The sequence below is a fragment of the Botrytis deweyae genome (genome assembly GCF_014898535.1).
Source record: "Botrytis deweyae strain B1 chromosome Unknown BDEW_021, whole genome shotgun sequence".
NCBI classification, from domain to species: Eukaryota; Fungi; Ascomycota; class Leotiomycetes; order Helotiales; family Sclerotiniaceae; genus Botrytis; species Botrytis deweyae.
The window spans coordinates 426,711-452,286 of record NW_024066228.1 but is presented as its reverse complement, the minus strand read 5'-3'; the positions used below and the strand labels follow the sequence as shown (position 1 = coordinate 452,286).

Genomic DNA, 25,576 nt, shown 5'->3' with positions numbered 1-25,576 from the left:
CCCCAAAACATCTTTACTGTCAATATTTTTCCCCTAAAATGGACCCACCAAATGCTACCCGCGGACGCGGAAGAGGAAGAGGCTATGGAAGAGGCCGTGGCAATAACGATAGAGCACCACGCTCCCATACCAACTATTCTCCAGTCCCACGCATAGCGCTCCTGCAACCCGGAACACCGGTATCGATTGTTTTGAAAATGGATCAGGGGAGTGGGAGGGAAGTGAAGGGGTTTGTGGGAGAGCTTTTGACTAGGGGGGATCACCCGAGAGGAGTGAAGGTGAGGCTGAGGGATGGACGGGTGGGGAGGGTGCAGAGGTTGTGTACGGAGGGGGAGGCGGAGGAGGGGGATGGGGGAATGAGGGGGTTGGGGAGGAATGGGGAAGTGGGTGGAGGTGAGGGTGAGAGGAGTGGTGATATGAATGAGAGGACAGGAGGCATGAGGAGAGGAGGAGGTAGGGGTGGCAAAACGTATTCGGATTTTAGGACAGATGGATATGATGAATCTTCCGCGGCGAGCGCTGGTGCGGGGGCTAGTTTGGAAGATTATATTGTTGTGAAAGGGAATCGCAAGGGAAAGAAAAGTACAGCTGAAGAAAACAAAATTAGTGAGGGAGGCACCATGGAGCCAGAGGAAAACGGTAAAAATGACGAGGAAGTGTTAGAGGAAAGATCAACAGGGGATGTGTTCAAAACCGCAATGAGTACATGTCCGGTTTGTGGAGTGTTTGAGGGCGATGAAATGGCGGTCGCGCATCATGTTAATGGTCATTTTGAATAATTTTGGGGGATATGTTTCGGAGCGTAGCGAAAGAAACTTATGCGTCGGATTTTACGGACTTTTTATATGGCGTAATATACATTATACTTTCTATACCCAGGAATTCAATTTGTATATAGTCATATGATCTGTATATAGTATAGTATCTTTTATTACGGGTTTAATAAAGAATTAAAAGAATAAAGAATAAGGCTTATCTTTAATTCTTTAATATTAAAGACTTATTAATAACTTACTAAAAGCTTATTATCATTATTATTATTATTATTTTAAAAAGGAATTATAAGAATTATAAGAATTATAAGAATTATAAGAATTATAAGAATAATAAGAATAATAAGAATTATAAGAATTATAAGAATTATAAGAATTATAAGAATTATAAGAATTATAAGAATAATAAGAATTATAAGAATTATAAGAATTATAAGAATTATAAGAATTATAAGAATTATAAGAATTATAAGAATTATAAAAATTATAAGAATAATAAGAATAATAAGAATTATAAGAATTATAAGAATAATATTAGGCGCTCCGAAACACTGGCGAGCTAGCTCGCCCCGAAATCAAAATGATTAAATAGTAACAAGGGTATGGAAGGGATTCGAATTCTAGCTCTCACAATGAAGGGTCAATTGGGTAGCTACTTTCCCTAGTTCATTCCAAAAGATTAGTGTAGCAAAGGGAATGATAAACCCTTTTGTAGTTATAGTAGAGAGGAAAAAATTGATAGAAGTGTTTCTTTCTCAATTATACCTCTTTCTATACCTACTTCATTACATTGTTTTTACCGCCATTTCTGGCTTTGATCCACCTGAAATTCTCATGTTGTTTGGATGATTCAACACAACAACATGTCAGGTGTAGGTTTTTATCAAACATCTCATGTAAGATTGCAATGTGGTACTCTCAGTCACTCCCTTGAAAGAGAGACCGTTTGATACACAAACCTACTGTCAATCACATTTTATTATGCATGGAAATCCAGGAAAAATCTCCAAAAAAAGATCCTTCATCTCAGAATTGTACTCATCTTTGTCCTCAGTTCTTCTAGCAATCTTAGCCTTTGATTGCTATCCTTATGTTTCCAACAAATAACAATCAACTCATCAACCTATTAAACCATTCCTTTTCCTCCCCCTCCAAATCCTACATCAGCAATTTCGAAACAATTTTCTCTCAGTTCCTCTCATTCATCCGTCCCCAAGCGGACAATTGCCATCACAATGCCACGCAAAAATCTAGCCGTTAAACCCAAGTCTGAACACCAATCGAATTCGCCAGCTGAGCCAGAACCCGAAGCGCAACTCCGCGAAAGTCAAATAAGCACACAATCACAATCTGATTCCTACGAAGAAGATTTGGGACCTGAAGCCCAGCTCCGAGAAAGCCAAATAAGCACCCAGTCGTATTCTGATTCCGATGCAGTGGGACCAGAACCTAGAGTGAAGTCTCCAGTCGCCTTAATCGAAGAGTCCCATGATTTGCTAGAGAACCAAGAACCAACTTTGTCTACTTATGTTTCACCCCAGGAGTTAGCACATCAGACCAAAATCGATGAGATAGAAGCTGAATGGGAACGCGCGCCGGCCTCAAGTGATCAAGCTGCCCAGAATTATGGGCCGAGACAAGAGTCATCGCTTGCTACTGAAATCCAAACATCGAGATCAGGCGCCCAGATGGAATTGGACGTCGAAGATGAACCTCTACATGTGTCAAGTAATGAGGTGTCTCAAAACCTCTTTCAGTATCCCCCTATGCATCTATCCCAGAACCAAGCTGTTCGAAGTGAGAAGTCAGATTCCGATGCTCTCGACGAAGGGGGAGAGCTTCAAGAAATCGCCAGGAAAGAGCTATTGCGAGATTTAAGTCAGAGGTATTATCGCATCGTTAATCCAAGCATGAAGCCCCCTGGTCAATTCGACCCCGAACCTGCGTCGCAAAATCTCCACTCCAACACAAAGAGTCGACCCAAAAGCGCTGCACTCCTGTCTCCAGCGCCAAAATACCAGAAGGTGGAAACTACCGAGATGGTTCGTTCAGAAACTACGAGAATAACGAGAGGCTTCCAGCAAGAAAAGACACGCATCGAGACGGTATTGAAGAGGGATCCTGACATACACACTTTGCGCGAAAAGGAAGAAAAGTTAGAGGATCATGAGACGATGCTGAGTAATCTCATTGATGATTTGACGATAGAGCTGAAGAAGACAAGGGGTGAGTTAAAGAAGATTAGTAGAAGCTACAGAAAAGCCTTGGTAGATTCTGAAAAGGCGTCGGACTGATGGGCTGAGAAGGGTGGGTTGATGGAGGAAAAGAAATTGTTGAGGAATTTCGAGCTGGTGCGCTGGCACAGTGCATTTTTATGTCTCATAGAGGGAAGACTTTCACCCCAAATTGCAAGTAGGTACTTGAATGAATAGCTAAATCAAAGGCAGTCATTTGTAGCCTTTTATTTTGTGAGTCCCATTTTATGATCCATCCTCCATTTGAAAAGCCCAAAATTGAGACGAGCCAAGAGTCCTAGTTTCCGGAATCCATGCCCCCCTCTCCCTCAACACCATTCACGACCTATGCCAAATTGACAACTCCAGTCCCTTCCCAAGTACTAACCCATCCAGCAAGTGGACATAACAAATCAGCCATTCCCCAAAGAGGCGACCACCAATAATTGAAGAAATAAACCGTCCCATTTGAATTCAATCCCGTGATTGTCGTTAGAATGAATGAGAAAGTGTATACGACGAGGAGAAACGCTATGATCATATCGAAATGTTGTCTTGTCGCTCTGTTTGCCGATTCATTAATTTAGGCACAGCAAAATGGAATGTAAGATTACAGAGTCCAGACTCAAATTGGATATACAAATATATACCTCCTCCCATAAACCCACCTCTCTCCTCTCATGATATCCAACCACCAAAATCCAATACACACAAACCAAAAATTAAACAAGGCACTCAAAATTCCCCAGAGAATCCACAAGCTTCCCCATCCCCTAATATAAAATAGATTCAACGGGATATGGAGTAATATTCCAGTCACGCAAATAATTTTTCGAATGGTATTTTCACGATCATTGTACCTCCATTGAGTAAGCCATTGAGTGAAGGTCGATCCATCAGGAGAATAGGCGGAAATACTAGGTAGACCGATTCCTGCGCCGAAGGAAATACGATCGTGGTTGGTACCCGATTGACTGAACGTGAGGAGAAAAGGAAAAGGCATTTCGAGATGAGAGATCTCGATTGAGAATTTGAGAGTGCAGAGCAAGCAGAAAGAAAAGGAAAACGCAGAAGGATGAGATGGGATGAGATATTTGACCTCAATGCCGTAGGATGGGATGGATGCAGGGGTCAAACTGTACAGCCTCGTTGCCTACACTGTGGTCATCTCAACCCATGCTTCTCAACGGCGAAGCCTATTGTTCCTATTCGATTGCTAGTGAGTGAAACGCTGTTGTCTGTAGTCTTTGATGAATCGAATCACATGTGAGGTTTGTGGATGTTTTATATGCATGTAATCTTACTATAAGTTTAAGTGATAGTAGCGTGTCCTTGATGGCATAAAAACTAATAGACATTATAAAGAAAATCAAACTGAAAAAATAATTATTAATGAAATATAAGAAAAGGTAAAGAAGAAGCTTTTGATTTATATATAGAAAATAAAAAAATGAAAAGATTTAAAAGATTTAAAAGATTTAAAAGATTTAAAAGATTTAAAAGATTTAAAAGATTTAAAAGATTTAAAAGATTTAAAAGATTTAAAAGATTTAAAAGATTTAAAAGATTTAAAAGATTTATTTGTAAATATAAAATCAGATATATTATATATAAATTGTCAATCAATTCGAAATGTTAACATTATAATAGTATTATACTAAGATTTATATAAGTCAATTGGAAAATGAAGGGGAAATATAGGACCAGCCCTAGCGCCTTCGGGAAAAAATGCTGACACATCCACACTACAACCATGGACAACAACAAATAAGAAATATGATAACCATCACGATATTGTTATCCCCCTGAAATGGCAGAAAACATCCACGATGCAACCTTGCCAGCAGCTCTAACAATTCCATTTGAAGATCTGCGTTCCCCTGAATAATTCTGATCTGGGAGATTCCCTAAAGAATAAGAAGACGAATTCCGCCTATATCTACGCCCTTCCCGTTGTCTTTCAGGGTGATATCCTTCAGTTGCTCCTCTTTCTCTGTCCCATGGTCTCCCATGATGATATCTCTGTTGTAGCTCTCTGTCCATATGGTATGATCTATCCAGATCCTGAGGGATTCGATTCGGCCCTCTGTACTCTCCCATGGTTGGTCTCCCCATTCTCCAGGCCTCCCCTCCGCTTCCATAACCCAATCTCGATCGATGTGCTCTTTTCATGATGTTATAGTGGTTAAAAATATCACTGTCTTCGGGATTTCCAGAATAGTAAGCTGTATCCGAGTGAGGGGAACGAGATAATCCCATGGGGACTGGTATGGAGTTTCGAACAGAAGAGCCATATTGGGCAGAATTCGATGGGATATACCTGGACTCACAACATGAACAGGAAGACCCTGATAAATGTCGTATAGCCTGATCTGGTGCCTCCTCCTCATCTAAGTCGTCTGAGTAGTCACCAGAAAGGTAGCTGGGTTGAGGAGACGGTGATCTTCCTCTGAGAAGAGTCCTTGAAATTTGACATTCTCGCTCGGAACCTAAATGGCTTTCGACTTCTGATTCGGAATCAGAATCAGTGTAAGAAATGACTGATGATGAGGTTTCGTCATCTGAAAAGTCATCTTCGGATCTGTATCGCCTGTAGCTTCTCATTGCGCGCCGGAGTATATGAACAAGAAATTGTGACTGGAGATATTCAAGAGGTATTGCGAATGCTTGATTCTGAAGACTGATTCTTTTAGAAGGACTCTCGGGGTATTTATAAGAAAATAATTCTGATCTCGGCGAGAGAGATATACCTAGGTAGTCGCACCGCAAATCTAGATGCTCACATCGGAGCCTCGTCGATGTTTCGATTTCATCAGCAATAAATTCAACCTCTTTTGTCTGGACCGGCATACGTAGGCTTGAAACCACACACATTAAAATATAACTAATTTCTTACTGTGGTAGATCTACATTTTATTGTTCCTTCTATTGGTTGTCGATTCTTGCTGAGGTCGACTGAAGCGCCGCACATGGGGGCCGCATCGGTGAATCTTACCCCCTCACCACGCGTAATAGCAAAACTGGCAATTAAATCCGCTTTATGAGGCTCAAACTCAAATCCGCGGTTATTCTTGTGCTTCGTTACGCTCCCCCTCCACCATTTCTCCCAAGTCCGTGTTTTGGGTATTTTTGCGCGCTGACTGCATTTTGGTCGGCGTTTTGGTCTTAACTTTGTTTTGAAAGCTTGTTTGCCTATCAGAAACCGATCAGATGCCAAAAGCCAATTGCGAATTTGCATTGAGTTTTCGAATAGCGCGAAGTCCGCCAAAATGTTACAATTTATATATATCTAGAATGGACAATCAACATGTGAGCATTTCGCTAATCGCAATGATTCGGCCAAACACGCAACGTCAAGTCATTCGCTTCTGCAGAAGCGCTCGTTGTTGAGATTGAAACTGAGTGTATCAGGATTGAGTTCATGGCCTGTCACCCAATACCTTCGTCGTAGCTGGTATGTGATCTTGCAATAGATCACTCCTACCTTCGGGGTGTGTGAGAACAATCATTTACGATCCCGAATTCTTACAGAGCCTCCTCTTACTAGGGCTTTTCACTTACAAATATCGCCATCTTCTCTTCTAGCTTCTCTATATCACTTCTTGAAACTTCTATTCAGTGTTGAATGAGCAGGACTCGTTTTCAATTCCCATACACACTCTTTTCTTATCAATCATGTCAAACCAAACTTCCTTCTCGAATAATACTTTCAGTTCCAACAGTAGCTTGTCGATGCCTCAAATTTGTATCATAGATGGTAACTCCGATATTTATGGTCTCGGTATTCGCATCGGTTTCTACCTCCAATGGTATGCCTCAATTCTTGCATCTGCTCCCAGAGGTTATTCAGGAAAAGTTGCTTCGGACGAAGTTCAAGGCCTCATGTTTTCGATTGTTCTCTTCACCGTTGCGACTTTCCTGGCTCTGATCATTCAAACCTCGACGTTACAACTGCCTGAAGTTTATATTATTCTACTCTTAGTAGTAGGCTATCATTATTACTTCATACCTAAGATGTTTATGGCACTCCTCAGCTTTATCAAACAGCTTCTCAGCAAAGGGGAAAAAGACGAGACAGGGCAAAAGAAGCACCGTGGATGGGAATTTATTCTTCTAGCTGGTTTATTCTTCTGTGCCATTTCTTGTTTCCAACTATGGTTCTGGGGTGGACACTTTCAGGATCGCAACGGAAAGTCTAACACTTGTCCTAGTTTTGGATTTGGGTTCATAAAGATTGATCTTGAGAATACCGCATTTCGTGCTTTCAACATTACATATTGGGTTTTGTTGTTGATATTGTCTTTTGGGTTTATAATGCATGCTTGTGATTTGTACATCCAAAAGAGAAAAGCGCCAAAGAGTAATTTCAGCTCGTCATCTTCAAGGTATGTCTTACCCCTTTGTTTGTTTCAATTTGAATGAACACAATTTCCTAACAATACAGTAGCTTGAAATCCGGTGCTAGCAGCACTAGATCATCGAAGGAGCCAAATTCGAAATTCGATTCCATACGGTTTGGAATTCTTTTCATTTTTATGACGGTTATGGTTATTGCTATTGAAAAAAGCATAATGTGGAATCAAATTACCGGAGTGACGACATTAGCTGGGGCCGGACAGTTGATACCTTTTCTCATTGGACTGGGATCGTTATTTAGGGTTTGTTATGTTGGAGTGAAAGGTGATGACCGTCGAGAGGAGTCATGATTATCCGGAAAATGATGATGCATATCGGTGTTGATGAATGTTTGGTCGGATATTCTTAACTGTAGCTACAGCATGCCCCGGGTGGGAAACTGGAAGTAGTCTTGTCTCTATAACTTACAAGATTCATAAGAAAATAGTCGTTTTTCAAACTGCTAAGTATATGATTCTCTACTATACATAACAACTGACTTACGGCTGAAACTCTCTACTTCGTTCTTGATAGGATTCATCCCTCTTATTATTTACTCTAGTATGTAGTTCCTTGTTCTCTTATGATAGAGCGACACAGTAATTCAATGAATAGATATCATCTCCTTTATCTACGAACGCAACGTCTCGCGCTCTAGTAGAATCTATATACGCAACATCTAGGATTCAATCTACAATCTGTTCAAATTGATCGCCACAGATGATGCTCATGCCATGTTTACCCCAGAAAGTTCGAGTACTTAGCCCTTAGACTTTCAACTATATGTTTGCTTCCAGGTCTCAAGCTAATTTGATATACCCTCCTGTAACTCGTACCGACTACCTATCGATATTGCCAACTTCTTCATCAAGTTGAATTTCCTATTATTCTCTTGGAAAGCATATTCGGATAGTGCTTTGCGAGGACTTCATCATATATATCTAGCCGAAAGTAAGTAAAATACCTGTCATTGCATCGTAGACTTCACACTGAAGATTTCTAACTTCCTACAGATCTAGAAATGGAAGGATGGGCTGGAATGGAATGTGACGTCTGCCTACCTACTCAGTAATCATATCGCTTACATAATCCACACGAAATTAAAAGGTCCAAGCTCAAGGTCAAATCAATCTTGGAAACTTCAAGCTTCTTCAGTGGAAATTTCCTTCATTAATAAATTCTCCATACAATCAGTATTTACATCAAGACGCTTTCAAAGCTTTTTTGTAATTTCATGAACATCTGATCGTTTTCTTGAAACCTCAACGAAATTTCTTCATATCGCACGCCACAAAGAGGAGGTATAGCAATAGAAATAAATTGTTTCGACGCCTTGTTTGAAAAGAGGTTCAATACCCGCGTTTGGTGAGCTGCAGAAGCTCAAGGAAAGAGATAGGCCACCGATATCCGGACACTTCTTGATATAAATCCCTACCTATCTACACTTGGTTTCCTCCTATTCTTCGCTCATTGTATCAAACAAATACAACACCACAAATATGTCTTATCGCGTTGGTATGTAATTTCTCTTTCGTTTGCGTCCCAATTTCCAACTTCTTGTCTTCACGTGACAACGCGTTTTATGCTCCACGGCGAGAGAGGATCGATCATCTTTCTTAATGGACGGATTTGAATATTGGTCACTGACTTTTACAGAACTCGCAACTACTGCGCGGGCCGGATGTCAAAATAAGGAATGTAAAGATAATGGTGTCAAGATTCAGAAAAATGAATTAAGACTTGGTACTTGGGTTGAGATTCAAGAACATGGAGGTTGGCAGTGGAAACATTGGTATGTTTTTCTTCTTTTATCGTATTGGATGAAGTGAAGTTCATTGAGATGTTGTTTTCACACAACTATGATCTACAACTCTAATCTACTCGTACAATCTATTTCTAATGCAAAATTAGGGGATGTGTCACTGGAAAGCAACTTGAGAATATGAGAAATTATCTTGAAGATGGTAAGGGTGGCTATATGTTTGACAAGATGGATGGCTACAATGATGGTGGGAAGGGTAGTTTAGATGATCATCCTGAAATGCAGGAGAAGGTCAGACGAGTTGTGGTTCAAGGATTCATTGATCCTGAAGATTGGAAAGGTGTAAGTATTTTGGATCATTTTCACTTGGATTCCTTTCTCTTTTCTCCCGTAACACTCAACACTAGGAAAAACTAACCAAAAGTAGGACCCTGAAATGAATATCCTTGGTCAAACAGGAACTCGTACCTCCGAATCAAAGAAAAAGATCAAGGAGCAAAAGTCGGCTGAAATGGGTGATCTCACGGAACTCCAAGCCAAGTGGGATGAAGCCGAACAGGAAAAGCAGCAACTCATTGACGATGGAAAGGCGAATGGTATGAAAGTTAAGGCTCTCAATAAGAAGATTGCAGAATATGCAAAGGAAATGACAGCTCGTCGAAAGGAAGAGGAGAAAGAAAAAGCAGAAAGAGAAAGAAATGCTGTTAAATCGGAGAAAGCTAATACACCAAAGAAGAGAAGTAGAGTGAAGAAAGAACTTGACGAAGAGGGAGAAGAGGATGAAAAGCCAGCAAAGAAGATGAGAGGTGGAAAGGTCAAGAAAGAAGAGGAATCTGAGGAGGAAGTCATGCCCGTTAAAAAAGCTCGTGGAAGAAAGGCTGCAGTTAAGAAGGAAGAAGACATCGAAGAAGATAAAGAGGATGTCAAGCCAGCTCCTGTCAAAAAGTCCAGAGGAAAGGCATCCGCTGTCAAAAAGGAAGAGATTTCCGAAGACGAGGAGGACACGAAACCAGTCCTTGCCAAGACTTCCAAGGGAAAAGCTCCTGCTGTCAAGAAGGAGGAAGATATCGAAGATGAGGAAGATACAAAACCCGCCCCGCCTAGGAATTCTCGCGCCAAGAAACCAGTCGTTAAAAAAGAGGTCAAGGAAGAGAATTCTGAAGATGAAGAAGATACCAAACCAGTCCCTGTCAAAAATTCTCGAGCCAAAAAGCCAGTCGTCAAAAAGGAAGTCAAGGCAGAAGATGATGACGAGAATGAGATCTTGACCAAGACCAAACCAGCTCCAGTCGCGAAGAAAGGTGGCAGACAGTCAAAGAAAGTTAAGGAGGAAGCCGCATCGGTAACCCCAGAATTGGCATCTGATAATGAGACTTTGAAGGATCCAAAGTTTGAAGCCGAAGATGAAGAGATGAAGGAAGAGAATGAGGAAGAAGAGGAAGTTAAGCCTATTGTCAAGAAGAGCAGAGGGTAAGTTTCCTAATCTTTTTTCTTTTCTCTTCATTTATTTTTTTATTTTTTTGGATCATGTCGGAAATTGACGAATGTATGTATGTGATATTAAGACATAAAGTAGACGGCCCACCAGGAAGACAAGAGCTTGATCCACGCACCATGGATTTACTAGCTACCATCCAACAATACCCAAACGGCATATATACGAGTAGCGGTCGTGGTCTCACTGGTAGACAGTTGCGTCTTATGGCTGCAATTCTCAGGGGCGGGACTTATCGGCCGGGAAAATATAGTATGTAGACTGGTGGGTGAGGGAATAAAATGGAGTGGATGGCATATAGTATTATGATTAATTTTGGGGAATTTTGAGGGATTGAAGGGTTGAGAGATAGAGGTTCGAGTTATTGACTTACTTACTTGTGCTTTGCTTGCTTGCTTACGAAAGAGAGGTTTCTTGCTACAATTATAGATGGATGGGTTGATATCAAGGTGTGTTTGTTATTTTATGTATATGTCTATGTGTTTATGTAGCTATGTATCTATGTATTTCAAGGGAATGAGATGAAATAATATGATGAATGAAAAACATGATTGAAAAACATCAATGGTGTGTGCGCGATGAGATGAGAGATGTGAGATGTGAGATGTGAGATGTGAGATATGAATGTGAGATGTGAATAAGAGATGTGGGATGTGGGTAGGTATAGGAGGTGGTAAATGGTAAATGATAATTAATATATACATACACAGAGAAAGAGAAATAAGAATGAATAAAATGGGAGTGAGAGAGAGAGAGAAAGAAAGAAAGAGAGAAGTTGGAATGAAATAAAATAAAATGAAATGAAGTGAGATAAAGTGAAGTGAGGTGAGGTGAGTGATTATCTAGTTATTAGATAGATAGATAGGTAGATAGGTAGATAGGTAAATAGATAAATAAATAGATAAATAAATAGATAAATAAATAGATAAATAAATAGATAAATAAATAGATAAATAAATAGATAAATAAATAGATAAATAAATAGATAAATAAATAGATAAATAAATAGATAAATAAATAGATAAATAAATAGATAAATAAATAGATAAATAAATAGATAAATAAATAGATAAATAAATAGATAAATAAATAAATAGATAAATAAATAAATAAATAGATAGATAGACTACAATTCCGGGGCGAGCCAGCTCGCCAGTGTTTCGGAGCGCCTAATATTATTCTTATTATTTCTTATTTCTTTTTAAAATAATAATAATAATATAATAATAATAATAATAATAATAATAATAATAATAATAATAATAATAATAATAATAATAATAATAATAATAATAATAATAATAATAATAATAATGATTATAAGATATATAATATTCGTATGATGTGCTATGATATGCTATGCTATACTTTGCTGTAATAGAGATATCATTTAAATATATATATATCATGAGAATCACGCAGTAAGAAGACAAGCAATGCAGCTACTACTCTATCCGACGAGGTGATTCATCACTGAGCTAGCTACTTCGTGTCCCCCATCTCCAATCTCCAATCCAGATTGTCCACCCTAATTTTTCTCCCACCCCCTTCCAGCCTCCTCAACCACCTCCCCCATTTTCCTAACCACTTCCTCCAACTCTCCCTGCACTCCCCCAATCACACCTCCATCCCCACCATAATACCAATCATACACCCCCTCTCCCCCTTTCAAATCCCTCTTCTCTTTCCACTCCTGTTCTATCCCCGTCGTCCACTCCCACCTAACCGAAATTTTAATCTTCTCCTTCACCATCTCACCAATTTTATTCGGAGCTTCTGGTCCCAAGATTGGAATCGACGAGACGTCGAAACAGATTTGTTTGACGCCTCCTTCATAAGGTGATCCTCCTGAGAAGATTTTGCGGAGGATATTGGGTTGGGTTGTTGGTTTCCAGGATTCTTCTCCTTCTTCGCTTGGTTTGGATGAAGAGGAGAAGATATGCGCGAGCCAACAGCTGACGGCCCAGAGGATGTAATTTTTGACATAATCCCACTCTGGTACTGTGTTGGGTGGTGGACAAATTTGGAGGAGAGGAGAAGTTTCTGGTGTTATGCGTAGATAGTAGATTGGTCGAGAGTAGTTGAGGGTAGTGGTTACAGTGCGGATTTGAAGGGACGAAGGCAATGGAGTGAGTGGAGTTGTGTGTGAAAATGATGATGGGATTGAGGAATGAGGTGGTGATGAAAGGGGAAAAGGGAAATTAATTGTGGTTAGAGATTCGAGTTGATTTGTTAAAGCTGTGAGTATTCGTTCGGGAGTTGAAAGATGTGGTAAAGGTGAAGAAGTACCCGGGATGATGGTATAGGTTGGTGGAGTTGGGAGGGAGGCGGAAGTAAGTGTCTTACAAAGCGGGGTGAGAAGTGAGTTAAGAGATGAAACGACCGTTTCGTGAGCGAGGCGAGTCACTAAAGAACGTAGAATAGGAAACGGGTTGTTTGGACGTGGTTGGCTAGAGATTGGTGGTGGTGGACGAGTCCGAATACGATATTGTTGGCGATGCGAGAGAGATAGAAGAAGGTGAAGGGTTAGATAGATGCCATTGGCAAGGTACGAATCTGGTCTTGGACCAAGAACTGGTCGGAAAGGATCAGTAGGTACTGTCTGAAGCTCGATTAAGATTCTTTTAGTCGGAGAAATTGGAAATCTGATTGTGTTCGTTTTGGAATCTGATTGGAGGCCATGAGATGCGAGAGTTCTAACTTCCCGAGTCATTTCTTGCCAAAGTTCAGAGGTAAAAATCGTGTTTCGTGCTTGAAGAATTAAATCTTGAATAGGTGCATCATGTGGTACTGCTTTAGGAAGTATGGTTTCTCCGGTTGTAACTCCATTGGTTTCGATCAAAACTCGTATACTTTGAGGCTCTGGACTTGCAATCCCTTGGTCCAAATATATTGACCCATCCGGATTCCGTCTAAGTGCACCGAGACTACGATTTCGAAATGTTGGAGAGGCTATAGTATGTTAGCATAGGTTAAGGTGGGAAAAGTTGAATGTACTGACCCTCTGAAAATCCAAATCTAACACCCAATGTGTGTTTTTCTTGAGGCAATCGACATACTGCCCATCCACTTTCACTCACAGCAAGGACTTGTTCCCAGTATTTAGTTTCTGCATCAATTTCTTTTTCTAATCGAGTGGCAGATGCCAAAATCGAATCTACTGTCTTGCTGAGATTTGATGCTTTCCAACCTTTGGCTATCTTTTTATTTTCTTGATTTTGTTCTTTGGTAAATCGTGGGGCTACGGTTTTATCCGCACCCAAGGTACCCATTCCAGCCAATTCACGAAGTGATGGTGATATTGATGTGCTAGCTTGTACGGGAGTATCTTTCGAAAGAAGGAGGGAAATGAAATCAAGAGATATCATAGCCGCATTGTGGGCATGTCTATAGACAAGTCAGTATTTGCGCATTGCTCTTGACAAAAGAGAACATACTCAATTTGACCAAGAATTTCGTCTCTTGCTGTGAGAAGTTCTTTCATTCGATCGGGTTCCTCCTCTGCTTCTCCATCCTCACTGGAACTCTCATTCTCCTCTTCATCTCCTCCAGCTTCGGCTTCCGCAATTTCTTGTCGCAGACTGTCTTCTGAAATATTGCGAAAACCACCTCGTTCGGCATTGATTCTTGCGATTAATTGAGGTAGTGGAATGGAGGTATTGGATGTATTTGGTGCTGGGCGCAATGAAAGTGGATGGTTACTTGGGAGAGTTGACATTGTGAGGGGCCGGATAGGATTCGAGAGATTGATTGGTTTGTGACAATGAGATTGAGATTACTATTAGTGATTCCGCGACGCCTTCCGTAGATTTGAAAGCTTCTAATAAGGCTTTGAAAGTCTCCTGAAATGTTCTACGGTTATTGATTTGGGATTGAGTATCAACAACAATCAAAATACTGCCCCGCTTAAAGAAAAGAAGATTCACCGCTTTATTATGTAGCAGGTCGCTCTGGAAGCTGTACGAGTACTGGAGTACTTGAGCACAAATATCCATCACGTGCCATTCATCCATCTATTGTGTATCTCTTCTGTATCTGTCGCAGTCTACCAATATTCAATAGATCTCATCAATTACATATATTACAATGTCAAATTGATATTCCATGATACTACTGTACTCTGAAGTGAGCATCCTTAGCATCTTCATCATGTCGATAGCATACTCGAATAGCATCGAGTAGCATCAACCTTCCACTTCAGATCTCTCCAATCAACTACTCGAATTATACATCCCGGCCGTCTTTCAAACCTCCCACCCATTGTCGTTGTTGGAAAGTTTTATCGCATGTGGGAGCTTGTTTCCTCTCCTTGTGATGTCAGAAGTATAGGATATAGTATAGCGCGCCCGAATTGAGTCCGACACTACGATGTACATATGGCTCAGGTACCAGAGATTCACCAATCACGATTGTTGATGCAGTATCCGCCTTGTAGAGTTTCCGCAAAAACATGACACAATGGGTATGAAAATGGACATGGAAACTTGAACTCAGGGTAGATGAAGGGAATGAATGGAATGAAAGGTATGAAGTGGGAGTGGCAGTCTGAGTGGCAGTCTGAGTAGCAGTGGGAGTGGCAGTCTGAGTAGCAGTCACCGACGATTGAGAGAAATGTTGACTGTTTGGTTGAGGTGTATATTGTAAGAGAATGAATGATAATTGCATAGGTACATATATGCATATATATCCTAGGTACAGACATACATGTATATACTCGTATATAAAGGTTACATATCGTAATACACATATACGTGATACATACATACCTAGGTACTATCATGATATATGGAAAGATTTGTGGAAAGATTTATGGCCTTACCTACACATCAAGAATCATTCTGTCCGCTCACATGACTTTTGAATTAATGTATATCTTCATCATGATTGGAATTTATACCTTTTACCAAGACTTTTGTCCATAATACCAAACGGATTTCTCCAATTTGATACCGATGCCGATGATACCAGTTCAGTCCAGTCAGTGCCAGTACCAATGCCAACCCGATAAGCAGAGCAGCCCACGGCCATCCATCCATCCATCCATCCATATCCATGTCCCCGCCCATGCGTCCCATCATCAACAAAGCCGATAAAGCTCCTCGTAAAAAATATTGACAAGGTCTCAGCCCACCAAAATACATGAAGGACCCATCTTATTTCAAACTGCCCTCTCAACTTTTCGTCATTCTTTAAAAGTAAGAGAATCTACTCGTACTAGTCGATACATTCTTCATACCTATCTCAAAACTTCATTCTTCCCTCTTCCCTCTTCGCTTTTTTCTCTCTTCTCTCATACTACTTTTTACTCGACTTGTCCATTATACCCAAGATTCCCTTTCTTACCTCCCACCTTACCTCAACCTGACCTCAACCTTATACCCCTCCATCCTATTTACCTCCAACAAAACAACGACTCAAAATCCATCATGGCTCCTCAACCCCCACCACCCCTCGAGGGAAAGAAAAGACGTATCGCTATCATGACCAGTGGAGGTGATTCTCCCGGTATGAATGGTGTTGTGCGAGCTTGCGTTCGAATGGCAATTTATAAAGGATGTGAACCATATTGCATCTACGAAGGATACGAAGGGTTAGTTCAAGGAGGGAAATTGATCAAAAAGATGGGCTGGGAAGATGTTCGTGGATGGCAATCAGAAGGAGGTACTCTTATTGGTACTGCCAGATGTATGGCTTTCTACGAACGACCCGGCAGATTACAAGCAGCAAAGAATATGGTGTTGAATGGAATTGATGCTCTCATCATTTGTGGAGGTGACGGCTCCCTGACTGGAGCTGATAAATTCAGAGCGGAATGGCCTGGGTTGATCAAGGAATTGATTGAAAAGAAGGAATTATCGGAACAACAAGTTGCACCATTCAAACATCTCAACATCGTTGGATTGGTTGGTTCCATTGATAATGATATGTCTGGTACCGATGCTACAATTGGTTGCTTTTCAGCTCTTGGCAAGATTTGCGAGATGGTGGATTATATTGAACAAACTGCTTCATCACATTCAAGAGCTTTCGTTATTGAAGTTATGGGTAGACATTGTGGTTGGTTAGCTTTGATGGCTGGTGTTGCTACTGGTGCAGATTTTGTTTTCATTCCAGAAAAACCAAGAGCAGACAATTGGAAAGAAGAGATGCACATGGTCATTCAGAAGGTGTGATTATTATATTTTTTTCACAAGTTTTGATCATACTAACAATTACACAGCATAGACAATTGGGAAAGAGAAAGACAATTGTTATTGTTGCTGAAGGTGCTCATGATCAAGGAGGAAATAAGATTTCTCCAGAAATGATCAAGGATCTTCTTGCAGACAAGAATGGACTCGCTCTCGATACACGTATTTCAACATTGGGTCATGTTCAACGTGGTGGTTCTGCATGTGCTTATGATCGATACCTTTCCACTTTACAAGGTATCGAAGCAGTTAATGCTGTTCTTGATGCTACGCCAGAAACGGTTACCCCTTTTATCGCCATTAACGAGAACAAAATTACAAGAAAACCACTTGTTCAATCAGTTATTGATACTCAAGAAGTCGCAAAGGCTATTGAAGCAAAAGATTTCGAAAGAGCTATGGCACTCAGAGATACAGAATTTTCTGACTTTTACGATTCCTACATGACTACAACAGCCACTGATCTCAACAATGAAATGCGTCTTCCTGATAAGAAGGTATGTGATGATAAAAATTCTGTTTCCTCCAATACTAACATCATCTAGCACATGAGAATTGCTATCGTACATGTTGGAGCCCCAGCTGGTGGTGTTAACGCTGCTACACGTGCAGCTGTTGCTTATTGCTTAACCCGTGGACATACACCAATTGCAATTCATAATGGTTTCGCTGGATTTGCCCGTCATCACCAAGATAACCCCGGATCAGTTCGAGAATTTGATTGGTTAGAAGTTGATGGATGGGCTAGTAAGGGTGGTTCAGAAATTGGTATGAACCGTGAACTTCCATCAGAATCTGGAATGCCATTGATCGCATCACTTTTTGAGAAATTCAAGATTGATGGTCTTCTCATCATTGGAGGTTTCGAAGGTTTCCATGCCTTATCCGAACTTCGTCAAGCAAGAGAAACTTATTCTTCTCTTTGCATTCCTATGACTTTACTTCCAGCCACTATTTCCAACAACGTTCCAGGAACAGAATATTCAATTGGTTCGGATACCTGTTTGAACGAACTTGTTCGTTATTGCGATACCATTAAACAATCCGCTTCAGCTTCCCGTCGTCGTGTTTTCGTTATTGAAACTCAAGGTGGTCGATCTGGTTATGTTGCTACCATGGCTGGTCTCGCTGTTGGTGCATCAGCTGTCTATACTCCTGAAGAAGGTGTCAGTATTGGTATGCTCGCAGCAGATATCGCACATCTCAAGGAAGTTTTCGAGAAAGACAGTGGCCAATCAAGAGCTGGACGTCTTATCCTCATCAACGAAAAGGCATCAAAGGTTTACCACGCCAAACTTATCGCTGATATGATCCGTGAAGAAGCTGCCGATCGTTTCGAATCCAGAGATAGTATTCCAGGTCACGTTCAACAAGGTGGTACTCCATCCCCTATGGATCGTACCCGAGCCGTTCGCTTAGCTATCAAGTGTATTGAGCATCTCGAACAATATGAAGATAGAACCGATAAAAAGATTATCGAGGATAAACAAAGTTCAACGGTTATTGGTATCAAGGGTGCACAAGTTGTATTCTCTAGTATGGTTGATGTCGAAGAAAATGAAACAGATTGGGCAAATAGAAGACCAAAGGCCGAATTTTGGTTGGATTTGAAGGGATTTGTGGATATTCTTGCCGGTAGACCAGATGTTCCTAGACCGGAACGTAAATTAAAGGGATGGAAGGCGAAGGATAGTAAGAGGGGTTTGATTTGAGAGGGTGGAGATTGAACGAGAAGGGGAGATATTTTTATGTGGGATGCATTGACTTGTATGACGGAAGTGGAGAGGATGGAACCAAAAAAAAAATGAAATGAGAGATGAGAGATGGGGAATGGATGAACTGGAAATGAAACCAAAGAATGAATTGACGGAATTGATGGGATGGGATATAAACGTTTTGACGGGGATAAACGAATGATTGAATGAATGAATTGAGATGAGATGATGCATGGAAAGGGGGAAGAAACGAAGAACGAAACATAAATAGCTTGGAGTAGTTAGTTTTCAATATTGATATCAATGAGATGGATGGTGACTTTATAACTTGATGACTTGATACAGTATGGTGTTTCAATATTAGAACATCATTTTGTCACTATCTATTTCAGGTACTAGGTATCTAATCAATAATATACCCCTTAAGTTAATATCCAAGCGAGTATCCATTCATTCATTCCTTCCCGAGATCATTATATCATATCTATCATTACATCATCCATCTCTCTTCTTATGGATTTCCCTCTCTCCTGCTTGCTCACCACGCTTAAAAGACTCTTTCTTGGATACGCTACTCGCTGTGTTCGATATAGCATTCTGTACTTATATTTTCCCTCCCACTATACCGCATCCACAGCATCATTCGCAGTATCATGCGATCTAATCTATCTCGCTCGTGTTTGTATCTCCTAGGCGCGAGAGGCGTGGTGAGCGCAGGTTTCACAGGGGGGTGAGAGTGAGAAATTATCTTTTTCGTGAGATTGAGGGGTGTTGGGGGTGGAGGTGGAGGTGGAGGTGGAGGTGAGGTGTGTATTTTCTTTGCTTTTGGGTAATGAGAGGGAGTCGTGTGGATCTTCGATCTCGGTTTCGGTTTCGTCTGATTCGGAAGTTGAGCCTGAGCCTGAGCCTGAGCCTGAGCTTGAGATGGAGATTCGGAGTTGGAAATTAGAAGTCGAGGTGGTTTTGAATTGAGGAGCGGGCAGTAGATTTGCGGAGATGTTTAGAATTTGCAATTTTGTAAAGTGCGAGAGGTGGGTGAGGATGGAATGGTATTCTTCGCTCTCGTTGTCGTAATTGTCATGTGGTTGTTGATGATACTCATTTCCTTCTCTTTCTTCATCATCTTCTTCCTCCTCGCTTCTATCGTGAATCTCTGCAGATGATGATGATGATGATGATTCAGAAACGTGAAGTCTCAAAACTTCGAGAATGTCTCTCAAATGTGTGATCGAATGCAGAAAATGATTTAAATCGAATGAAAATTCCAATCCTTCTCTTTCCCCGATTTGAGTATCGTAATCCCATTCCCATTGTAAAGATTTGAGGAATTTGAAGTAGCTGAAAAATGGGATCAAGGAATCCTGTCGAAGAACCGTGTGAGAGAGGTGGAGATGAGTGATGTGGAAGGTGAAATTGGGAAGGGGAGGAGAGTAAAAGGTTGAGAGTGTGAAGGGTGTTATTGGAGATGGGTTTAGCGCGTGTTGAGTAGGGGAAGAAGAAGAAAGAGAAGATGGCAAAACGGAGAATGGAAAATTATAATCCGAAAGCATGTGTGTATCGACTTCTCGTATTGAGGGAATGGCTAAAAAAGGGAGGGCACGCAGAATCTCAAATCCCATGCGGGGATAATGTATAGTATCGTGTTTTGCCAAATGCAAAGACCGTAAATACGGGAATGAATATGCTTGTGGCTGAACTATGCGGGTGGGATCGCGAAGTCGTTGATTTTGTAAAGTTGTCGCTCGGTTCAGCACGGTTTCGAGATAGGGATATCCGTAAGGACAACCGCTCGCGTGGTTGATTATATTGAGAGATTGGAGATTAGGGAGGAGACAGAGGATGAATGCGACGATGGCATCCCAGTTTCCTTGTAGGATAAAATTGTACCATTGTGAGGTGATGTGGGAGCCAAAGAATGGGGAGCGTGAGCCGTCTTCTAGGGTGTAGATGGATTTGAGACGGGATTTCAGGAGGACAAGGTCGGAGGGGGAGAAATTGGAGATGGAGATGTCGGTTTTGTAGCCTAGGAGGGCGTTGCAAGTGAAGGTTTTAGTGTAGAGTGCGTAGTGGGGATTATGGAGAATGGTGTGCAGGAAATGGGGGAGGGAAGTACATGTATCGCCGAGGTGGAGGAAGTGCGAGTACAGGTAGGGAGTGATGTAGTGGTGGAATTGGCGGGAGCAGAGGGAAAGAGCGGAGAGTGCTTGTGAAGATGGTATTAGACGGAAGAGAGTGAGGAGGATATCTGTGGGTAGGTGAGTGATTGGGAAGTTTGAATTGGTGGTTGGTTTGGAAATGGGAGAAGGGCGCGGTTCAATTGGAAGATTAGCGGATTGAATTGAGGCAGTCATTTTTGATGAGACCTGAAGATATCTAATGAAAATATAAAATGAAAACTCAACTCCAAATTGTGTAGTATTCAATGGAGAAACCAAAAACGCATGGAGTATCGAAGACACCGACTCTCATCTAAATACAAGCTCTCAAGATCCAAGCCCCCATTGTTAGACCATAAATCATGACCGTTTAGGGCTTCAAATATGGAGAGTACTTCTCCATGTTTTAGAACTTGTAGATTATCAGAGAAACCGCAGCAATCACATCAATTACTACTAAGCATTGATGCAGAAGATGAGATGAAGATTCACCTGGTGATCTGTGTCAAGCTGGTAAAGGAGCACGGCCATAGTAAGCAATTTGATGTAACCGCGCGGTACGAGATAATTCGAGCAATCCTGATGATAAGATGGATGGGTAGAGAGGCATTATCTTGAAGATTTGTATCAACACTCTTACGATGTTGTTTTGGAGCCGACCAAGTTCATCAAAACTTGAGGACCTGAGTTCAATGAAGAGATGAAAGTAAATGCGGAAAATTCGTGAAGAAGATCAAAGGTAGAATGAGAGCAGGGGCCAGTCACTTGTTAGTCATCATCGGATAAACTTCGCTACGTGAGTTAATCCGGCGTCCAGAAATTATTGCCGTTGGTACAATGACCGTCCCATTCGGCGTCACAATGATGTTCCTTCATCCTTCTGCAACGACTTCATCACCAATATTGAAATTCATATCCTTCAGGACTGATGGTCGGATACAATCCTTACAATTCACAAGAAATACTATTCGTGATCCAGAGATCTAGAAGTCCACGAGCTCGGGAGAATTGCCCTTGCTCCTTTGGTGGCACCGTTGGCTCAATGGCAAGTGCCATCTTGGTTGTTTTCAATAACTCACTTTGAGGCTCTCCCCTGAGTAAGATCAATTTACTCTCCCACTTGGCATATCCCAGCTTGTCAATATCTCTTGTTCTGGGGGTAATCACTTTAATCGTACCTGCATTGATCGACCGAAACCTAGCGAAGCCTTACAAGGCAATGAAGGTGACGGCTGACTACTTCAAATTATTCTATGCTTTACACATCGTATGTTTCTTGACTCATCTCCTCATTCTCTAAATTTGGATAATTGTTGCACAAAAAAGCATTTTGTGAAACCTTACCATTCATTGCCAAGAATATGGCTGTTGAGCTGAAAAGATGCACATGATCGGCTTGCCTACAATCATACTTCGGTAAGGAGAAGCAGGATTTTGGGGGCGTAAACGATTCAGAACTTATGCAGGTACGATGTTGATATCCGACCTGTCACACAGAAATTTCAAACCCTCAATGTTATTATCGACTGTTCTATTGTTCAGTTAGTTCATAGTAAATCAGCCCTCTATTATATTAGGAGCTACTACCTTAAGCCAAGAATATCATGCGGAGAAGTGAGAAGAAGGTATTGTGATTTTCTTGCGTATATATTGTGTCCTTTTCAGTCCTTCTATTCCCCTTTCTCATCTTTTTACTATCGTCACTCGTTTCTTCTTTAGTCACTCTTTAATAAACACTCGTTTTTGAACGTTGTCGCACATAGTTTCCCTTGATATATTCCAACTATCTACCCCTTACCATAATGAAGCTATCCACCGGTGGTCTATTGGCCAGTCTGACAGCTTCTGTTCTTGCAGAAGATCTACTTTTTGTAGATAAATTCGAGTTCAAAGAGTTTGCGGAGGCAACATCTGTCCTTGGATACACTACAAAGGTGGTCAGTGAAGCACAATGGAAAACAATGACAACAGCCGAGTTTGCTGCTTTCAAAGCCATTGTCATTGCCGATCCAGATTGTTCAACATCACCCAGTGATGTTCAATTCTTGACTGATACCAAGAATACCTGGGGACCAGCAGTCCAAGGGAACATTGTCGTTATCGGTAAGAACAAAAAATCAAGCTCTATTGAATTTATGACTACTCTACTAACTCAAATATAAGGCACGGATCCTACTTTTCACTTTTCAGCCCAACCTGGTGCCAAAGTTCTGATTGATAACTCCATCAAATTTGCAGCATCTGCGAAAAGTCTCGCTGGCACCCAGCAGACTGGTCTCTATTACGCGTTGTCTTGTTATTATAACAACGTGGATTCTGCGAAAGTAGAATCACTCTCATACTTCGGAGACTTCACTGTTCGAGGAAACCTTGCTTGCTACAACAAAGCTCACATTGTTGCATCCTCACCTGCTCTTGGAACTCTTAATGATGCTGCACTATCTAGTTGGTCTTGTAGTGTCCATGAAGCCTTCTCCAGCTATCCATCTGTTGGAATCAATGGATTCCAAGCTCTTGCTATTGCTCAAGATGTCATTGGTGTCGGATCGCAAACTTTCGGTGACAAGACAATTGGACTACCATATATCATCAGTCGTGGTGCGACCCCAGCTGGATGTGGTGATGGAAAATGGGAAGCTTCATTAAACGAAGAGTGTGATGATGGAAACACTGTTGCTGGTGATGGGTGCTCTGCAAGTTGCAAATGTGAATCCGGTCGCCCAACTGGTGATGGACATTGTCTTCCAGCTTTGACACCAAACACAACAACTCCCGTCCATACTCCATCGCATTCTGCCACTCTTCCACCATATATTCCATCGGGGTCTGGTGGAGTTCCTGTCCCATATGGCAACAAAACTATCATTTCAACCATTGATCATAACAGGACAGTCACTGCTACTATTCATGACACCGTTACAGATCATGATACCAAGACTGTTCATGACATTTCAACAGTTACCACGTAAGTTATTTTTTGGCGGTGGATAGTTCTGTACTAACTTGTCCCTAGAACTTTCATTCCTCCTCCATACGTAACTCCTGCATGCCCAACTGGAAACAAGATAGTTGGTGTTGAAATTGTTGTTTATGTGTCCATCATTGAATCATGTCATACTATTGGAGATAAAACTGGTTCGTAACCCTATTCTCTTTCGCTCAGATCATCACTGACATATCAAAAAGTTACTTCATATATTACAAGTGATTGCTCCACTGAACAGAAACCAATTTGGAGTACATCAACTGTAGGATATCCTTGCTACGCATGTGCCCTATCTAGTGCCGGTGTTCCCTGCCCAACTGGAGGCTTTATCACAGCCACTACAACGTCATGCCATGAAACCGCAATCCCAACTTCGTACACTTGGACTCCAGTTCCGCCGACAATTCTACCATGCAAGACTTGTCTTCCATACACCATGCCAACATGTCCAGTATATAGTACACTTCCACCATCTTCCGTCTACGTTGTTCCAGTTCCAACTCTCGGAACTCACTCCGAACCAGTTAGCCGTGTCCCCGAGACTTCTATATATGTACCTGCTCCATCTCCAGTTACATACACTACCTCTATATACGGATTAGGGGTCACAACTTATATAACTTACCCAGCCGGTCCAACAGCAACTGCAATTGTTTCAGAAGTCGAAGGTACCCCTACTACAATCATCACGTATGTTTCTCCGACACCAGCTCCATCATACGCCGCAACCATAGTACCTGTCTGCCCACCTGGCGGGTGTAAACCAGCGACTTCTACGGTTGTTCCAGTGGGTCCTGTTGGAACGACTTCATTCTTAGGTTCCCCCACTTATGTACCATTCACAGGGGCAGCTGCCCGTATTGTCAGTGCCAATATGGCTATGATGGTCGGTGCTGTAGGTGGTATTTTTGGATTGATGATTGTTTTGTAGATTGAGTAGTTGAAGGATGTGAAGTGGGATTTAGGATTATTAACGTTATGAACGGATTGGATAGGAAGGCGTCTGATAATTTTGGATGGACCAAGAAGGTATATGGCATGAAGAGAAGCAAAATTACCTTGTGAAAAGAATCTTTGGGGAGAGACGTATTTATTCATTTCGTACTACTTGCGAAGGTTTTCCGCTTTCTACTTCTCAAGAAGAGAGGAAGACATGGGGGCCATTGCAATCGGTTTATTCTTTTCTATGGTCGATTTTTGATTTTGGTGTATTGAATGGATTGGTAATATATGCACGCACATCATTCATCAATTGAACGGTGGGGTGTTAAGATGTGTATGGAAATGTACTTGAATGTTTTCATTGTACTATCTCTTTCTTGTTGATTCATTGCTTGATTCGTTTGAAGTGGTTGTGCCTTCTGATCTATGTGTACACGTTTAAATTGTCAATCTCTCGAAATGCCGTTATAGTACATCTGATTATACGGGTCAAAATTTTCGGAATCTTGTAAAAGAATTTTACATGATTCTACATATGCTTTCTTTTGCTAAAGAAGTATGACCTTACCTTGTATCTTCGTATCTTGATCCAAGTCAACAGTGTATTAGGATACTGAAACTCGAGATCATAATTCTCCTAATATTCGATCGCACTTTTCCTTTTCCGTTGTCCGTCCTAAGCGGGGCGGGGTTGTAGCGGAGCGGCACTATTGGGTGAACAAACCTCGGTAAAGTCTCGAGGTATAATTTGTTACAGATTCACGTTTTTCTCCTTCCATTACACTTTAGTATCTAAAGATTGTATTCAAACCTACCTTCAATCCCAATCAAGTATCTCTTTGCTTTCATCGAATGGTATAGACATTGTGTTGAAGTCTAAAACCCAACTGAGTTCAATTGAAATTTTCGTAACACAATTTCATTATT

The 25,576-nt window shown here is 41.2% G+C and overlaps 9 protein-coding genes across 9 annotated transcripts; 6 read left to right on the top strand and 3 right to left on the bottom strand.

Moving 5' to 3' along the window:
* Positions 1–38: 38 nt before the first annotated feature.
* EAE98_008284 (uncharacterized protein) lies at positions 39–779 on the top strand (the record flags this gene model as incomplete). The annotated part of the gene is made up of 1 exon (XM_038955907.1): positions 39–779. The coding sequence occupies one exon, from the start codon at positions 39–41 to the stop codon at positions 777–779; it is 741 nt and encodes a 246-aa protein (XP_038807773.1).
* Positions 780–2,008: 1,229 nt separating this feature from the next.
* Positions 2,009–3,067, top strand: EAE98_008283 (uncharacterized protein; the record flags this gene model as incomplete). Its single annotated transcript, XM_038955906.1, has 1 exon — positions 2,009–3,067. The coding sequence occupies one exon, from the start codon at positions 2,009–2,011 to the stop codon at positions 3,065–3,067; it is 1,059 nt and encodes a 352-aa protein (XP_038807772.1).
* Positions 3,068–4,804: 1,737 nt separating this feature from the next.
* EAE98_008282 (uncharacterized protein) lies at positions 4,805–5,611 on the bottom strand (the record flags this gene model as incomplete). Its single annotated transcript, XM_038955905.1, has 1 exon — positions 4,805–5,611. One exon carries the CDS (start codon positions 5,609–5,611, stop codon positions 4,805–4,807), a length of 807 nt encoding a protein of 268 aa, XP_038807771.1.
* Positions 5,612–6,682: 1,071 nt separating this feature from the next.
* Positions 6,683–7,713, top strand: EAE98_008281 (uncharacterized protein; the record flags this gene model as incomplete). The annotated part of the gene is made up of 2 exons (XM_038955904.1): positions 6,683–7,392; positions 7,455–7,713. The coding sequence occupies 2 exons, from the start codon at positions 6,683–6,685 to the stop codon at positions 7,711–7,713; spliced, it is 969 nt and encodes a 322-aa protein (XP_038807770.1).
* An 879-nt stretch (positions 7,714–8,592) lies between these two features.
* Positions 8,593–11,170, top strand: EAE98_008280 (uncharacterized protein). The gene is made up of 5 exons (XM_038955903.1): positions 8,593–8,917; positions 9,059–9,194; positions 9,314–9,506; positions 9,592–10,634; positions 10,730–11,170. The coding sequence occupies exons 1-5, from the start codon at positions 8,902–8,904 to the stop codon at positions 10,917–10,919; spliced, it is 1,578 nt and encodes a 525-aa protein (XP_038807769.1). The 5' UTR covers positions 8,593–8,901; the 3' UTR covers positions 10,920–11,170.
* Positions 11,171–12,187: 1,017 nt separating this feature from the next.
* Positions 12,188–14,377, bottom strand: EAE98_008279 (uncharacterized protein; the record flags this gene model as incomplete). The annotated part of the gene is made up of 3 exons (XM_038955902.1): positions 12,188–13,611; positions 13,661–14,046; positions 14,097–14,377. 3 exons carry the CDS (start codon positions 14,375–14,377, stop codon positions 12,188–12,190), a joined length of 2,091 nt encoding a protein of 696 aa, XP_038807768.1.
* A 1,708-nt stretch (positions 14,378–16,085) lies between these two features.
* On the top strand, positions 16,086–18,562 carry EAE98_008278 (uncharacterized protein; the record flags this gene model as incomplete). Its single annotated transcript, XM_038955901.1, has 3 exons — positions 16,086–16,826; positions 16,880–17,347; positions 17,396–18,562. The coding sequence occupies 3 exons, from the start codon at positions 16,086–16,088 to the stop codon at positions 18,560–18,562; spliced, it is 2,376 nt and encodes a 791-aa protein (XP_038807767.1).
* Positions 18,563–19,254: 692 nt separating this feature from the next.
* Positions 19,255–20,916, bottom strand: EAE98_008277 (uncharacterized protein; the record flags this gene model as incomplete). The annotated part of the gene is made up of 1 exon (XM_038955900.1): positions 19,255–20,916. The coding sequence occupies one exon, from the start codon at positions 20,914–20,916 to the stop codon at positions 19,255–19,257; it is 1,662 nt and encodes a 553-aa protein (XP_038807766.1).
* Positions 20,917–22,523: 1,607 nt separating this feature from the next.
* Positions 22,524–24,638, top strand: EAE98_008276 (uncharacterized protein; the record flags this gene model as incomplete). The annotated part of the gene is made up of 4 exons (XM_038955899.1): positions 22,524–22,824; positions 22,885–23,686; positions 23,735–23,856; positions 23,908–24,638. 4 exons carry the CDS (start codon positions 22,524–22,526, stop codon positions 24,636–24,638), a joined length of 1,956 nt encoding a protein of 651 aa, XP_038807765.1.
* Between the last annotated feature and the right edge of the window lie 938 nt (positions 24,639–25,576).